This window comes from Phascolarctos cinereus, unplaced genomic scaffold (assembly GCF_003287225.1).
Source record: "Phascolarctos cinereus isolate Bilbo 61053 unplaced genomic scaffold, phaCin_HiC Scaffold_4;HRSCAF=312, whole genome shotgun sequence".
NCBI lineage: Eukaryota > Metazoa > Chordata > Mammalia > Diprotodontia > Phascolarctidae > Phascolarctos > Phascolarctos cinereus.
The window spans coordinates 440,051,739-440,067,530 of NW_027555847.1; the positions used below are offsets into that span (position 1 = coordinate 440,051,739).

The 15,792-nt window shown below is 34.5% G+C and overlaps 1 protein-coding gene across 6 annotated transcripts in view; it reads left to right on the top strand.

Annotated features, from left to right (window-relative positions):
* RELCH (RAB11 binding and LisH domain, coiled-coil and HEAT repeat containing) overlaps positions 1 to 15,792 on the top strand; it is a 138,515-nt gene that overhangs the window by 28,716 nt on the left and 94,007 nt on the right. For all 6 annotated transcript variants that reach the window (XM_020995716.2, XM_020995715.2, XM_020995711.2 and 3 more), the window contains exon 2: positions 11,421 to 11,510. In XM_020995716.2, coding sequence (XP_020851375.1) covers positions 11,421 to 11,510 — 90 coding nt within the window. The remainder of the gene's footprint in view (positions 1 to 11,420; positions 11,511 to 15,792) is intronic.

Here is a 15,792-nt window from a genome sequence, read left to right on the forward strand (position 1 = left end):
CTAGAAGAGTATAAAAGTCTTCTAAATTTTGAAAGAAATAAAATTCTAATGGGATAAGGAGGGAGGAGAGGATAAAAGCAGGATCTTTAGAGGGGAAGGTGAGGGAATAGGTCAGAGGGCTGTACAAAAGGATATTTCGATTTATGAGAAGGTGAGAATAAGGAATTGTTGTGGAGGGAGTAGGAAGAGGGTGGAATGTGTATATATGTATATGTGTATGTATTTATCAATATCTTTATATAATTATATCCATGCTTAATTATAGCCTGGGGTATGGGGGAGATGGAGGAAAGGGGGAAAAAGAAAGTCAAAAGTGTACAGCAGAGAACAAAAGGAAGCCTACAAGGAAGCAAAGAAAAGATGAATAATTTTCAGCATAATATGCAGTATTTTATATATAGGCATTCTTGAAATGAAAAGTTATTGCTGTGTATTCTGAATCCTCTCCTATGTTCTGCTGTGCATGACATGTTTTTTTTCCTTATTTTATATTTAAATTTGACATTTAAGTTTATATTTCTTTTTATTATTATTTAAGTTTTAGTATTTGTCTAAAATTTTCTTAAAAGATTAAAAAAAACTAAATAGAATTGCAAATGCTGACACCAGCACATGTACTAGAATTGCTGGCAGTGATAGTTAGTTGAGAATAATGGAATATATTTCAAAAGTGTTAATTTAACATATAGAATTTGTTGTAGCCATCAAATTCCATCTATTTAATTGTTATTATAAGAAGAGGATAGCAGAATTTATTTTTGGTCTTTGTACTTGTAAGCCATCATTTTGAAATATGTCAGCAGCTGGGAAAGAAATCAGAAGGGGACATTAGCATATGGTTTACTGTTGTCATTATTTTACTAAGACATTTTTCCCTTTTTCAAAAGAAAAATACATTCTAAGAATCCAAGTATTAAAATGAGGAAGGAGCATTTTACATTCTTTTATTTTTCATCATATTTGGTGGTGATTATTTCTGTACTTTTTAAAAAATTACAATAAATTTTAAGACATGGTGGCATAGATATTTGGATAGGTCATCAGAGTAGGTTTCTCAAGGATGGTATTTCTTTAGGGAAGCATGATTTCATCTGTCGGTGCCCCCTCCATTAATACAGATTGCCTACTTGTAGTGCTTTAGTACATACATGTTTTATGAGCTTCTGTGGCCTTCAAAATCCATCATGGAATAATTAAGCCTTTTTTTTTTAAATTCTAGCTATACTACTTCTTTAGTAAGAGGATCAGGCATTTTATCACCAAATCCTTACTTTTGAAGCCTTTCCCACATGGAAGGATCTTCTAGAACTTGTTTTATAGATAACCTCCAGGAATCCAGGAGCATTTCTTTGTTATATTTCTTAGCAAGTTTGAAAAATAGTTAGCAGTTTTTATTTTTCACATACTAGGATGTATAACATCTATCAGGAATGGAAATGTTCTATCTCTGGAATCTTTCCCCCTCCAAATGTAAATAATGTGATTTTTTTCCCCTCTAAATCTTTTTTTGATCGTTAAACCCAATAGAACTTAAATGCTTTGAACTGGTGTTTATAGATTCATCACTTACTTGAGTAGGATATAAATGATTGGTACCAGCTTCTCTTCAGTGAAAAGTTGGTATTCTATATAATTCTTTTATTTTCTATTATAGGTGATCTAGCACAGGCATAATAACCTAATATGTATACAAAGCAATTTGAACATACTTGGAACTCTCAGAGAAAGGGAAAAATGATAGGTGATGTATATATGACTTTTATTAAAAGAAGGTGATAATTGAAAACTGTTACCAAAGCTCTTAATACATTGTTTATAAGCTTTAGTACTTGTGGCCATGAGGTAATATATGAAAGTGTATTTTATTGTTAAAGAGTATTGTTTCATTTGTGGAATTGTGGCATAGTGAAGAGAACAGTAGATTTGGAGTTAGAAGATTTGGAAGCGTACTCAACTATGGCATTTTCTGGGTTTAGGTTTGAGGGGTTTTTTTGGAGGGTGGGTTGATATTTTGTTTGGGTTTTTTGTTTTGTTTTGTTTTTACTGAGCAACTCTGGGTTTGAGTTTTAATTATTGAGCAACACTCCCACAGTTTCTTGATCTGTAAAGAGGAGATAATAATTGTATTATTTACTTCACAGGGGTCTTATGAGGATCAAATAGATAGTATATACAAAGTGCTTTCTAAAGGGTAAGGCATTGTATAAATAGGCAGTTATTAATAATGTATGATATGATTTATTAGAAGTATTACTTGAAATTTTCATAGCTGTAGGTTAGATGTAGTAAGATATGAAATTCTGCTATGATATATTAGCTGTTACAAAAGGATATTCCCTATAAGTCTAGGCTGACATTTTCAAGGTTTGGCCTGCTTAATCAATATTAATAATGAAAGAGCTCGTGTACATTAATCTTCTTGTGTAGCTCATCCCCTTTCTTTTGTAGCATAATTTTTGTACAACTGGGAAGGGGGAGTATACATAAAATTGCCATAATATTAAAGATGGCATCTTTTAATGTAAAGGTAATAAGAGGTATTTCCTAGTATCATTTCCTTTAATAAATAAAGTAAATTCTAGGCATACTTAGCAAAATAAAACATGGCTTTATTGCCAGAATGCCAGTACTAAGAATGAGAACATTTCTCTTGTAAAATTCTGGAAATTTCTGTATGCTTCTACTAATTTTCTCATTCTACTATTTACTTAGGCTAAAGGGCATTGTAGAATGCAGTTTACAAGAATTTGACAGTTGTAAGTAATGGTTATTTTCTTAGGACCTATTGTTAGGCTCCTTTGAAAATGTGATCTCAGTATTGTAAGCATTCCCTCCAGTGATAGTATATCACATCCTATATAATTCTTATATATGTGCTCCCATAAGTTCATCACTGAGGTGTCCAGCCAGTGTGCTTTCACCTTCCTTCAGTTCTCCTGAAGTCATAATGATACCAGTGGAACATTTGGGCTGTCCATCTGTTACCCATTTTTCATGCTTTGTGATCAGCCTAATATTAAGCCAGTTCAGTGAGTGTTTATTAAACATGTACTCTCTGAAAGGTGTTGGAGATACAAAGATAAAAGCAAAAAGCTTCTGCCTTCAAAAAAAAATAAGCTTCACTAACTCTGTGGTTGTAAACTGAGATGGTAACTTTTTATAGGCAACTAGTAGGATTCTACTAAGTAGTATCCTGATAATTACATTTTACATTAATGTGCATGGAAATATATTCTGCTAGTGAAAGATAACTAAATTTGGAATCATAATCTCAGAATCTAATTTTTTAAATATTCATATTTAAAGCCAAAAATAATTAATGTTTAAATTGGGTAGACAAACTCAAAATTAAGAATTGACGATGGCATCTTAATTTCAAATAAATTTCAAAAGTAGCTTGTTTTTTAAAAGTTGGCTGTTTAAAGTAGATATAGTCAATCTACATCTGGGTTCAGGAATGCAAGCTAGCTTCATTCTTACTGAATCTTTTCATCCATCAGAATCATAGCATTTCGGAGCTCAGTGAAACCTTAGAAGTTACCTAATTCAGGGCCATCACTTTACGTAAAAGATGGAAGCTGAAAGAAACTGGCCTGCCAAAGAATATTCAGATAACTAGAAGCAGAGTTCAAACTGTAACTGTATCTCCTGACTCCCAGTGCAGTGTTATTTCTACTGCATCACACTAACATAATTTTTCATTTATCACAATTTGCCCTCCAGAGAATAAGCAAAGCTCTTAGTATACCTATCCCTCAGCTCTAAATTCTTTCATTCAGCAGTTTTTTATATGACCCACAGAGTCTAAATTTTATTTATGTACATATTTAAATTACAGAATATTAATAGAAGGACAGTATAATAAGGCACAATTTTTTCTCAGTCCTAGAAAGATAAGACACCCCCCAAAAAACACACACACAGAATTTTAAAGTTGGAATGAACTTCAGACTTCATAGCTCTGATAATGCATTTCAAGTAAAGTGAATTCTTAATCTACAGTACTTATTTATTTAATCTAGAAGTCTTCAATTCCTTAAACATTTATTAAACAGCTGCTATGTGGAAAGTACTGCGCTAGGTAGTAGAGATTTTTGTTGTTCATTTGTTTCAGTTATGTCTGACTCTTCATGACCCCACTTGGGGTTTTTTTGGACAGAGATATTGGAGTGGATCCTTCTCCACTTCATTTTATAGCTGAAGGACTGAGGCAAACAGAATTAACTGACCTGCCCAGGGTCACACAGCTACTAAATGTCTGAGGTCAGATTTGAACCCAGCAACATAAGTTTTCCTGACTCCAGGCCTGGCATTCAATCCACTGCACCACCTAGTTGCCCCTGGTAATAAGGATAAGAAGATGAAAAATAACAGTCCTGTCCTTAAAGAGCTTACATTTTTTTTTAAAGATATGCCGTATGCACAGTAAGTATAATTCAACATAGAATATGATATTGACAAAGGAAGAAGATATATTTAACTGGAATGGACATGGCAGTGTAGTTAGGGGTGGACCTAGGAAAAGGAAGGGGGCAACCAAGAAGATTGTATCTATATCTGTATCGATATAGATATAGATATAGATATAGATATGCCAGTGTCCCTTCTTATTATACCTGAGCAGATGGATGACTGTGACTACATTAGCAATTCACAGTACTTAGGAGCAGACTGAATACCAAGCTTACTGTTGTAATCAAATCATGAAATAGTTAATCTAACATTAATTCTGTGTGTATGCATATATATTGAAATTATAATTTTTATGTGTATGTATATGTGTGTGTATATATATATATATATACACATATGTGTGTGTGCATATACACACACACACATTTACACACACATATAGATGGTACAGTGGATAGAGTTCTGGGTCTGGAGTCAGGAAGACCTGAGTTCAAATCCAGTCTCAGATACTTAGTAGCTGTTTGACCCTGGGCACTTGCTTAACCCTATTTGCCTCAGTTTCCTCATCTATAAAATGAGCTGGAGAGGGAAAAGGCAAACCACTTCAGTATCTTTGTCAAGAAAACCCCATATGGAGTCACAAAGAGGAGGACACAACTGAAAACAACTAAGTGACAACGACAAATATTTTTACAGAATCAACCAATTCACCTAACTGGCCCTTGTATCTATAGTTTGTTCCCATTTGAAACCATTTCTGCATGCCATTGACAATTTTTCCTTCTTAGAAAACACACCACATTAAACACTTCATATACATTATGGATTGCAGTAGAATATTGAGTCATTTTTGTCGTTGTTTTCCTAGCACCTAGAACACTGCCCTGCACACCTGTTCATTTTCCCCATCCTCCCTTTTTCCCTTCTTTCTAGACCCGTTTACATGTCTATTCACTGTGGTTGAGATTTCCTTGAGCAGTTGCTATTCCTTTTTTCTTTTTAGAGCAACAAAGTTATTTTGCCCAATAGATATAAAATGCTAAAATGCACATACAGATGTGTACAGACATTTCATTTGTATATAATATCTTTGAGTTTCAGCCTTTGTGTGGGTAGAATTAGAACCTATCCTGTTTTTATTGTGGAAACGGGTTTGAAAGCTGGTTTGGTATTATTATTATTATTATTCAGGAACCAGAGGAGGATGCTACTGAGCAAAAAGGAAAGGCTAAAGACAAGCTTCTTTGACTTTTAACAGATCTCCATTATCATCTGTGCCATTTACCTTCATCTGTGCCAGTACAAAAAGAAATTAAATAAAGATGTATTTCTTGTCTTTTGTGGCAGTGTGTCTTGTACCATAATAAAAATTATGCCCCCTGCCCTCAAGGAACTTTATAGTTTAGATGGGGAAATTAAAAACAATGTAGTAATACCTGTATGAACTTGATCGAGTTACTTTTATAAGCCTTCATTTCCTCTTCTACAAAATGAAGGAACTGGGGGCGGCGGGGGGGGGGGGGGGACGACTCTTTTCCAGCTCTAAATCTAGGGTCTTTTGGTCATGTGAAGTCCCAGAATGTTAGAGTAATTCAGAAAAGGAAGAGGTGACCAGGAGTTGTAGAGAAGGCTTCTTGAGTTAACCTGAACAATGGATAAGATTTAATTAAGTGGATATGAGTGGGGAGAACATTATAGTCAGAAAGAGACTTATCATGAAGCAAGGCATACTAAGGACTGGCTCGTTTGTTGGGAAGTGAATATACAAGCTTGATTTGAGAGTTCATGTTGGAAATAAAAGCTGGAAAGAGAGGCTTGTAAGCCAGATCTAAGGGATTTTGTACTGTGTCTTGCAGGCTGTAGGGGAACCGTTGTATGTTTTTGAAAAACAGATACAGTATTGTACTTAAAGTATTTTTTTCTTTTTTTTAGCAAACAATTGATTAATTTTTAGTTTTCAGCATTCACTTTCATAAGATTTTGAGTTTCAAATTTTCTCCCCCCCTTCTTCCACCCTCTCCAAGATAGCATACAGTCTAATATAGGCTCTACTTATACGTTCATATTAAGCGTATTTCACATTAGTCATGATGTAAAGAAGAATTAGAACCAATGGGAAGAACCACAAGAAAGAAGAATCGAAACAAAACAATGAAAGAAAAGGAGAGCAAATAGTATCCTTCCATCTGCATTCAGATTCCATAGTTTTTTCCATCATGAGTCTTGTAGTTGTTTTAGATCCTTGCATTGCTGAGAAGAGCTAAGTCTATCAAAGTCATCGCCAAATGTGACTGTTACTGTGTACAATGTTCTCCTGGTTCTGCTCACTTCAGTCAGCATGAGTTCATATAAATCTTTCCAGGTTTTTCTGAAGTCTGCCTGCTCGTCATTTCTTATAGCACAATAGTACTCCATTACAACCACAGCCTATTCAGCCATTTTAAAGTAATATTTTTGAAATGGTTAATCTGGAAGTGGTCTGAAAGGGTTTAGAAACAGGGATCAACTTGAGATAGACCAGTTAGGCATTTAAAATAGTCCTAGCCTAAGGTTTGGCTAAGCATTGGCTATAGGAATGGGAAGGGAGGGATACATGCAAGAGAAATAAAGGAAGAATCTTTAGAACTTGGTTGTTGACTGGGTATGGGGTTCATGGAAGAAGAGTCATAGGATTCAAGCTTTTTATGCAAAAAATAATTCATATTATTAAATAAAGAAAGAAGCCTGAAGTGAAAGCTGGGTGGGGCCAAAGATGGCCTTTCTTATCTAATTTATTTATTTATTTATTCATTTGTTTTTATGATTTACCTCTCCAACTAAGGAGCTTACTGTCTTAAGTCATGCACATTAATAAATACAATACCAAGTTTGTGAAAGTATATGAGAGATTCAGAGAAAAGTGATAGAGGAGAAAAGAGGAGGTTTAGGCTGTGGGGCTTTTAGCCAGGGCTTCTGGGAATAGGTCGCATTTGAACTGGATTTGAAGAATGGATAGAATTTTAACTAGCAACAATTGTGGAAGTAGGGCATTCCAACATAAGATAAACCAAAGGAAGAAAGCTAGAAACATGGGCAGGGAAGAGTAATTAGTATAGGCTAGTTTGGTTGGAGTTTAGAGAATGTAGGAAAGAAAATCTTATGAGGTAATGCTGAAAAGGTAGGTTTAGTGAAATTGCATAGTACTGTGAATGCCAGGCTAAAGACTTTGAACACTATCTGGTAGGCATTTGGGAGCCATTGAAAATTTTTGAGCAGAGGAGTAATGCATTTAAACTTAATTAAGTATAGGGAAGTTAATATGGCAGCAGTGTGTAAAAGATGTCCAGAGATTTTAGTTGAAGAGACCTTTTAAGAGATTCTTGTATTTGTTCAGGGGAAAGGTCATGAAGGTTGGAAGTAGAAGTAAGGTTGCTGTGAAAGTACGGAAAAGGAGATAGGTGCAGAAAATGTTGTGGAGGTATAATTGACTGGAATTGGTAACTTGATATAAAGGTTGAGGGAATGAAAGTAATCTTGACTAGAATTTCAAGTATGGTAAAGTAGAAGGCTGGTACTACTGTGAACAGAGATAGGGAAAGTAAGAGGTAGAACAGGTTTGGAGGGAGTGGGTAGGTAAAATGAATTCATTTTGAACATGTTGTGACATACTGATGAAAAATCCAAAGGGAGCTGTCCTGTAGGCACTTTAAAAATCTGAATCTATAGCTTATAAAGGAGGTCAGGAATAGAGAAACAAATCTAAGATAGCTATATAAGTGGAGTGAAATTGAAATTAGAAATGACTCACCCAAGGTCACTAAACTGAACTTAAGGATCACTGCTACTGCGTATTGACTTAGAAAGACATAAATTAACATTATCTATGTTATATTGTTTATTTTGTTAAATGTTTCCCAATTATATTTTAATCTGGTTCTTGCTGCTAGAGCATATGGCCTGCCAGTCTGTGTTGATGTCTCCAGTCTACATAAAGGTTGTTGTTAAAGCCAGAGCAGTGAATGGAATTGTCAAGGAAGAGTATAGACAAAAGAGAAAATGACTAAAGGAAGAGTCTTAGGAAACACCTGCATCAGGGACTCACAAAAAAAATGAGTCAGTGAAAACTACAAAGAAAAATCAATTAGGAAAGTAAAAGAACCAGGAAAAAATGGCATTTCTGAAGTTGAAGAGAAAGAATATCCAGTAGGAAGAATTGTGGTGTCAGAAAGCTGTGAAGAGGACAAAGCTATTGAATTTAATTATTGGGAAGGAATTGATGACCACTCAGTAGAGTAAATGGGAAATAAGCTATAAACTGGGCAATGAAGTACAGGCGTGAGATATAAACAACTTTTTAAAACATTTTTGTAAATGGGGTGGGGGGGGGATAAAGAGCAGCAGCTGGTTGGGCCTAAAAGAGTTATGAGAATGCTGAATTTGGAAGGTGTGGAATAGCAGAGAGGGCCCAGCTTAGGTTTGAGAGAAAAATTAAACTGCTGGAAAAAGCTAAAATTTCTGTGTACTAATGAAATTTCAGGTCCAGAAAAAATTGAGAGGCAGTGTGGGTGAAGAGTAGGCCTGAGAGTAAGTCATATAGCCTCTTACTGCTCTACAGAATTCTCTAAGACTCTTAAGTTGCAGAGAAGGTGCTGACCTGCATTGGTAGAAGTTTGCTCATCTGCAGCTATGTCAGTGGAATTGCAGGTTCAGACGTTGTCCCTGTTTTATATACATATACATGTATATGTGTGTGTATACACATACACTTATACATTTGTACACACGTGTTTATATATATCCATATATATGTGTGTGTGTGTATACACACACACACACAAACATACTTTTGTGGATGTGACCAAAATAGAAGCTTCTGTTGAGGAAACCCACCTGCCTTTGCAGATAAGCAGCTTATAATCTTAGAGAATTACCTGAGACACAGTGGTTAAGTGACTCACCCAAGGCCACACAGCAAGTATGTATCAGGTTGAACCCAGGCCCTCAATACTGAGGCCAGGTAGTCACTATTTCAAGTTGCCTGTCTGTATGTAAAATAGCAGATGAATTGAGAACATTAACAGCTGGAGGAAATAGGGAAGATTTTGTTCAGGAAGCAACATTTGAATTCAACATTAGAAGAAGAGAAAAAAAAAAGCTTCTGAGAGATAGAAATGGTAAAGTTAGTAGATGGGAGCATTAGGGTTGAAAGACTGGTTAACAGCCCAGTTTGGCTAGAACATGGAGTTTGTAAAGAGAGGTAGTATGAAATATGGATAGAGAGGTATGTGGGAGGTGGATTTCAAGGACTTTAAATGCTAGACTAAGGGATTTATATTTTATTATAGGAGTGTTAGGGAACCACTAAAGATTTTTGTGTTGGGGAAAGGCATGGTCAGCCTTTGCCTTACAAAGACTATTCTGACAAATTTATGCAAGATAGATTTGAGAGAATAAAGACGGGAAGTGAGCAGGATAATTAGGATGATATTGAAAGAGTTCATTGGAGCCGATGATGATGATGATTGATGATAATGGTCTGATGAAGAATAAAATATACTAGGCTGAACAAGTTATGGTATATTAATGTGATGGAATATTATTTTGCTGTAAGAAATGGTCAAGAGGATAGTTTCAGAAAAACATGGGAAGATTTATATGGACTGATGCAAAGTTAAGTGAGCAGAAGTAGGAGAACATTGTATACAGTAACAGCAATACTATAAAGATAATCAACTGAAAGATTTAGTAACCATGACATCGACACAATGATCCACCACATTTCCAAAGACCTCATGATGAAAAATTATATCCACCTCTAGATAGAAAACTGATGAGCTCAGAGTGCAGGTTAGAGCATATTTTTTTCTCTTTCTTTTTCTTGTTTTTATTAATTTATTTACTGGGAACATGGCTAATGTGGAAATATTTTGCATGATTTCATATGTATAATGAATATTGTATTTCTTGCCTTCTCAGTGGGTAGAAGGCAAGGTGGGTTGCAGGGGTAAAGGGAGAGAATTTGGAACTGAAAATAAAAATTTTAAAATAGGCTAGGAAAAAACTTGTATCTGACAGTGCAAAAAAGAAAAAGAAGAATATAGAATAGAAAAAAAAGGATGGATGTGAAAGATGTCAAGATAAAATTCGTTAGACTTTGCAACTGATTGGATTTGACAGATAAACAAGAGTCTAGGATGGCTCTAGGGTTTGAAATCTGAGTACCTCAGAGGATGATTTCTACTAGGGGCAAAACAGCTTTAACACTTAAGTATTCCCTTCTGGAGTATTACTGAAGACTTCAAAACTGCCAGCCAGAAAAATCACAATAGTGAGAGAGCTAGCTGAACTTTATACACTTTAGCGCCCTATGACTATAACTAACATGTTCAAAATGATGACTCATACTCATCAAGAAAACATTAAAATTACTTTGGAGGCAAAGCACATGGTTTTGAACTAGGAATTAGAAGTGCTAAGTTCTACTCTCTGATTTTGAAGTGTTTCAGTGTAATCTTAAGCAAGTATCTTACCCTTCTTAGCTTCCCTTTTCCAATTTATAAAGTATCAAAATTAGGGTACTGTTTTAAGATCGAGTAATATATTATTTATATTAATGTATTATAATACATATTATGACATATTAATACATTGCAATTATATAATATATTAGAATTTTGGTGGGTTTTTTAATAAATATAAGGTAGTTATTTTTTAAATCACTTCATTTTTAAAAGTGCATTAGTATATTTTTAATAGCACCTAATATGACGCCTTGCACATAGTAGATGTTCTGTAAATGCTTGTTGAATTGATTTTCTGCTATTTAAAAAAATCTATTTATGAGAATTTAGATTCCTTATCAATTTACAAGAGTACTTCTGTAACTCATTGTAATAATCTAATAGCATTCAAGGGTGCTGAGATTTTAGGCTTGGAAGGGACTTTGGCAAATCATTAAATCTAACCCCCCTGATTTTACAGGTAAGATGAAAGCAACTTATTTTAAAATCAAATTTTCTCTTTTATAGATCGAGCTGGGAGCATCAGTACCCTTGATTCTTTGGACTTTGCAAGATATTCAGATGATGGAAACAGGGAGACCGATGAGAGAGTAGCAGGTGAGCAAGTTTATAGCAACTGAAATTGATCTGAAATTTTGGCATGCTAGAAACTTTCAAATTTTGTTCATCACCTGGTAGCCAGCCTCTACATAATAAGCCTCCCTACAGTTAGGTTAGCTGATACTCAGAAGGCAGGTATTATATATATTTTGTGTACTATGCTTCATGTACAGAGGTGATGGCTAATGGCATGAGACTACATATTTCCAGAGATGGTGATAGATTTGTACTGATATATAGTTCATCTCGTGGTTAGTGCTAATGACAGCTTGGTGTGGTGGATAGAGGGCCAACATCAGGAAGACCAGGATTCAATACATGCCTAGCTCTATGATCGTAGACAAGTCACTTAACCTCTCAGTACCCCAATCAACTCTCCAAGATTGTATACCAATATTCACCTGTGCCAAGGTTCCCCATCAACAGTTTCCTATGTGGAGAAACTCAAAGTCCTCACCAAAAAGGACAAAGTTCATATTCACTAAATCCTGCTTGAAACCAGCATTATATACTTATGAGATACAGGGGTAAGAGTGTAGAATAGCCAGGAAATGAGCAAAGTTGACTGTTCATGAGAATTAAATGAGTGACCATATTAGTCCCATTAGCATTTTATATTAATTCAAATAATCTAATATAAAAATGCTGTTTTTCATAGGAGGTTCATTTTGCACACATGCATACACACACGTGTATGTGTGTATATATATATATATATATATATACATATATATGTGTATATATATGTATATATATATATGTATATGTATGTGTGTGTGTGTGTGTGTGTGTGTGTGTGTTTTCACTTCAGGAGTCCCGAGGGTTGATCAGTATTCTTGTTATTTGAGCTATTTTTAGTGTTTCTATTAAAATGACACATGATTGAAAAGGAAAAAGCAGATAAACGCTAAGCTACCTACAGTGAGCTGATTATCCCTGGTAATACAGGTTGGAAGATATTAAAGAACACACATCAGACTCAGTTCTCCCAATGTCGTGAACTTCTAAATTTTTTCCTAGAACTCTTCAAAGTATTGACAAATATTGGCATATTTCAGTTTCATCTCCTTTTTCTGTCCCTTTACCCATTCTAATGAATAGTGAGCTGTTTTTTTATAGACAGTGAAATGACTAGCTAGAAGAAACAAGAGTAACAGAAGACCTGCATAACCCCCAAACTTTGATAATTAAGAATTAATGTATTTTAATTTTTTTTTAATTTAGTATTTATTTTTATACTCTACAAAATGTAACTTCTAACTTTGCATTTGAAGGTTTTTGGATTATAAATCCTAATAAGAAAGTACAATTCTCTATGTGATAAGGAACTCTTTAACTTAAAAAGAAAAGGTGTAAAGAGATATGGAAAATAAAATTGCACTGGAATAGTTTTTACTATTTGTAAAAATCTGTCACTTAAGCAAATGAATGAAGTATGTGGTAGAGAAAACTCTTATCCAAACAGCTTCACTTAAGCGTGATAACCAGTTTTCACAGATTTTTACCACTCTGCTACCCAATGCTAATTCTTTAAAACCTCATCAAAAGATTAATATTGCATAAAATATAATTTGTCCTTTATCTGCCATTGGACCACACACAAACCCCACTAAGTCAGAAGAGGCATCTAAGAAACCACAAAATCTTTTTGACTTTCCTGAACAAGTCTTGGGCAGAAGAGGTCATGGATAACACAGGTATGTGTCCAGTTGCCCTATCAGGTAAGTGTAGGGAATTCTCCAACCTTTATGTTGTCAACAATTATTGGCCATCCTCTTTGGACAGATGGTCATCTTTACAGATCTTTTGCTACCTTAAAGTTCTAAGATTTGTTCATTTTTTTCCCTTTGTTTACAATAGGCTCTTCCTGTGCTGAGCATCATTTCTAAAGTATCTCTGGCAATGCCAGGCTTTTGCTCTAAATATTCTTCACACATCATACAGTAGCTTGGTGCTGTCTTTTCCCCTGAATACTGTCTCCATCGTATTTTCCTTTAGAAGAATTGAAACTTTTAAGGATATTCCTAATGTTAGGAATAGAATGTTTTCTTTTGAGGGCTTACGTCTTTTCTGAGTAAGCTAAAGGAAATATATTTTGGAAATAAGTGGTTTCTTATCACATCATGATACATAAGTAATTTAAGTAACCCATTTTATTCTAACATTGGTTTAGTGTGGCAGGGATTTCTTCATTTTAGGTAAAGGATTTGGTATATGTTTTCTGGTAAAGTTAATGTTGCCACATTTATAATCCGTCTTTTGAAAATGTTCGTTTTCTACATTATAATAAGTGGCATGTGTATCTTAGTTATTTGGGTTGTGATTCTCTGTAGAGTACTTCCACCTTTTAAAGTTCTTGTCTCATTCTTTTCAGCATCCACTTGAAAACAGTTGTCTTCCTCCACATACTCACACTTTCATCTTCTACAAAATCTTTTCCTTTTTTCAGCATGTAATCTCATCTTTCTATGTCTCTTTGTGACCTTTGACATTTTTTAGGTACACATCACTAATGCTAGAGAGCACTTGTTTACATTGCTTTATTCAGCTGTATAGCCATGTATTTACATATATGTGTATATGTGTTAGTATTTGTTAATGTCTTCAGTGAAGAAAAAAGTTAGTAAATTTTTAAGACAATATTCTTTTTATTATATTAAGAAAAATGACAACTTAAGATCCTTATTCTTAATTTAGAAATATTGATATGTGGATCTTTTGAATTATTCTGTATAACTGTCAAGAAGTTAAAGGCATTCTTATTCAGACTCTGGATGATTTACTTGTAGTCATATCAAAGACAGAGCATCTTTCTTAGAGCTTAGGAAAATGTAAATGAGACCTTAATTGATGAATTTGCTCATTGTTCTTCCTAGATGAATAGATATCTGTGTATGTAACCTGTGTACAAAAATTCATTGCCAAATATGTTTAGAACAGAGTAAGAAGAGCTTCCAATTCAAGACCCCATGGTTGAAGCTACTGCTTACCTCCCTAGAAGCAGATTTCCTGGCCTGGCTTCCTGGTTTTTTTCATAGCTTCATGAATTCTGCCGTTTCAGATTCCATACTGCTCTACATACATACCTAGGGAGCCATAAGTTCTGTGGTTTGCAGAATTCAGCAGAGGGAAAGACATTGTGGAATACAACATTGATGACACAAATTACTTGTCATTTTTCTTATACATAGTACTGAGGTTTGCCACATTCAAGAATGAATTTTCCTGGGGGTAGGACAGGTTGATAACCTGAATTAAAGATAGAAGATCTCCTGCCATGACTTTCCATTCCTGAAAAATCTGGCTGGAGATCAGATATTGTGAAAATTTCTCCATGCTGCTTCATGGAGATCATCTGAACCTGGTTGATCTTTGTTGTCACTGGTCCATTGTGTTCCTCACATTAAGAATTATCTGTTGTTCCTCTCTTCTTTGTCTTATCATTTTCATTTACTGATTTGTGGAATCCTTTTTAACAATATACCAAATCCTATACAGATATAGATATAATTAAAAATACAGATATGTAGATATAGCTGCCTCAAGAAAGAAAGCACAGAGAGATTATATTATTTTGAAAGTATTCCTCTGCCTTTGAAGCTAAAGTTGAAAGTAAGTTCAGATAATATTGTTGCAAATGGCTGTAGTCAAATTAAAAAATAAACTTTTGCTAGTGTGTTTACTTTTGTTGTTTAATCCATTAGCCTACATAGTTGAAAGGAGAAGTCATTGATCTAAAAGAAAGGATATAAAGAAATCAAATTTATCAAATAGCATTCCTTTTTTTGGTCATTGTACTACCTGACTTCACTTGGTAATGTGGTAGAATAGACTAAGTCAAGCATGAGATTAGATGTTTGTGTCCAGGAACCTCACCAGATGCCAATGACACTTGCTGTTGTTGGAAAATTAAGAAGGAGAAAGAGACTTTTGACAACAGTAGCAGCTTGTGGCTGATGCCAACAAAAAAGCTACGAAGTATAGCAAATAAACATGGGTGAGTGGAAAACTAAGGTGAGTTTAAGCATTTCTTCAAAATATTGTATTTTAGAAACATGAACAGATCTCTTGACAACTTTAAATTATTGAAACTACAAGTACTACATATTCAAATAGTCTTGTGAGTATGTGGTTAACATATACATTACAGGTAAATAATATCTAAGAAGATTGACCATAGTTCTTGATTCACCCTCATAAATTCTAAAGTACTTTGTTCATAAAGCATTAATTGTATGTGCAAGTATGCATATTTCTGCATATATATTTTTCTCAGAAT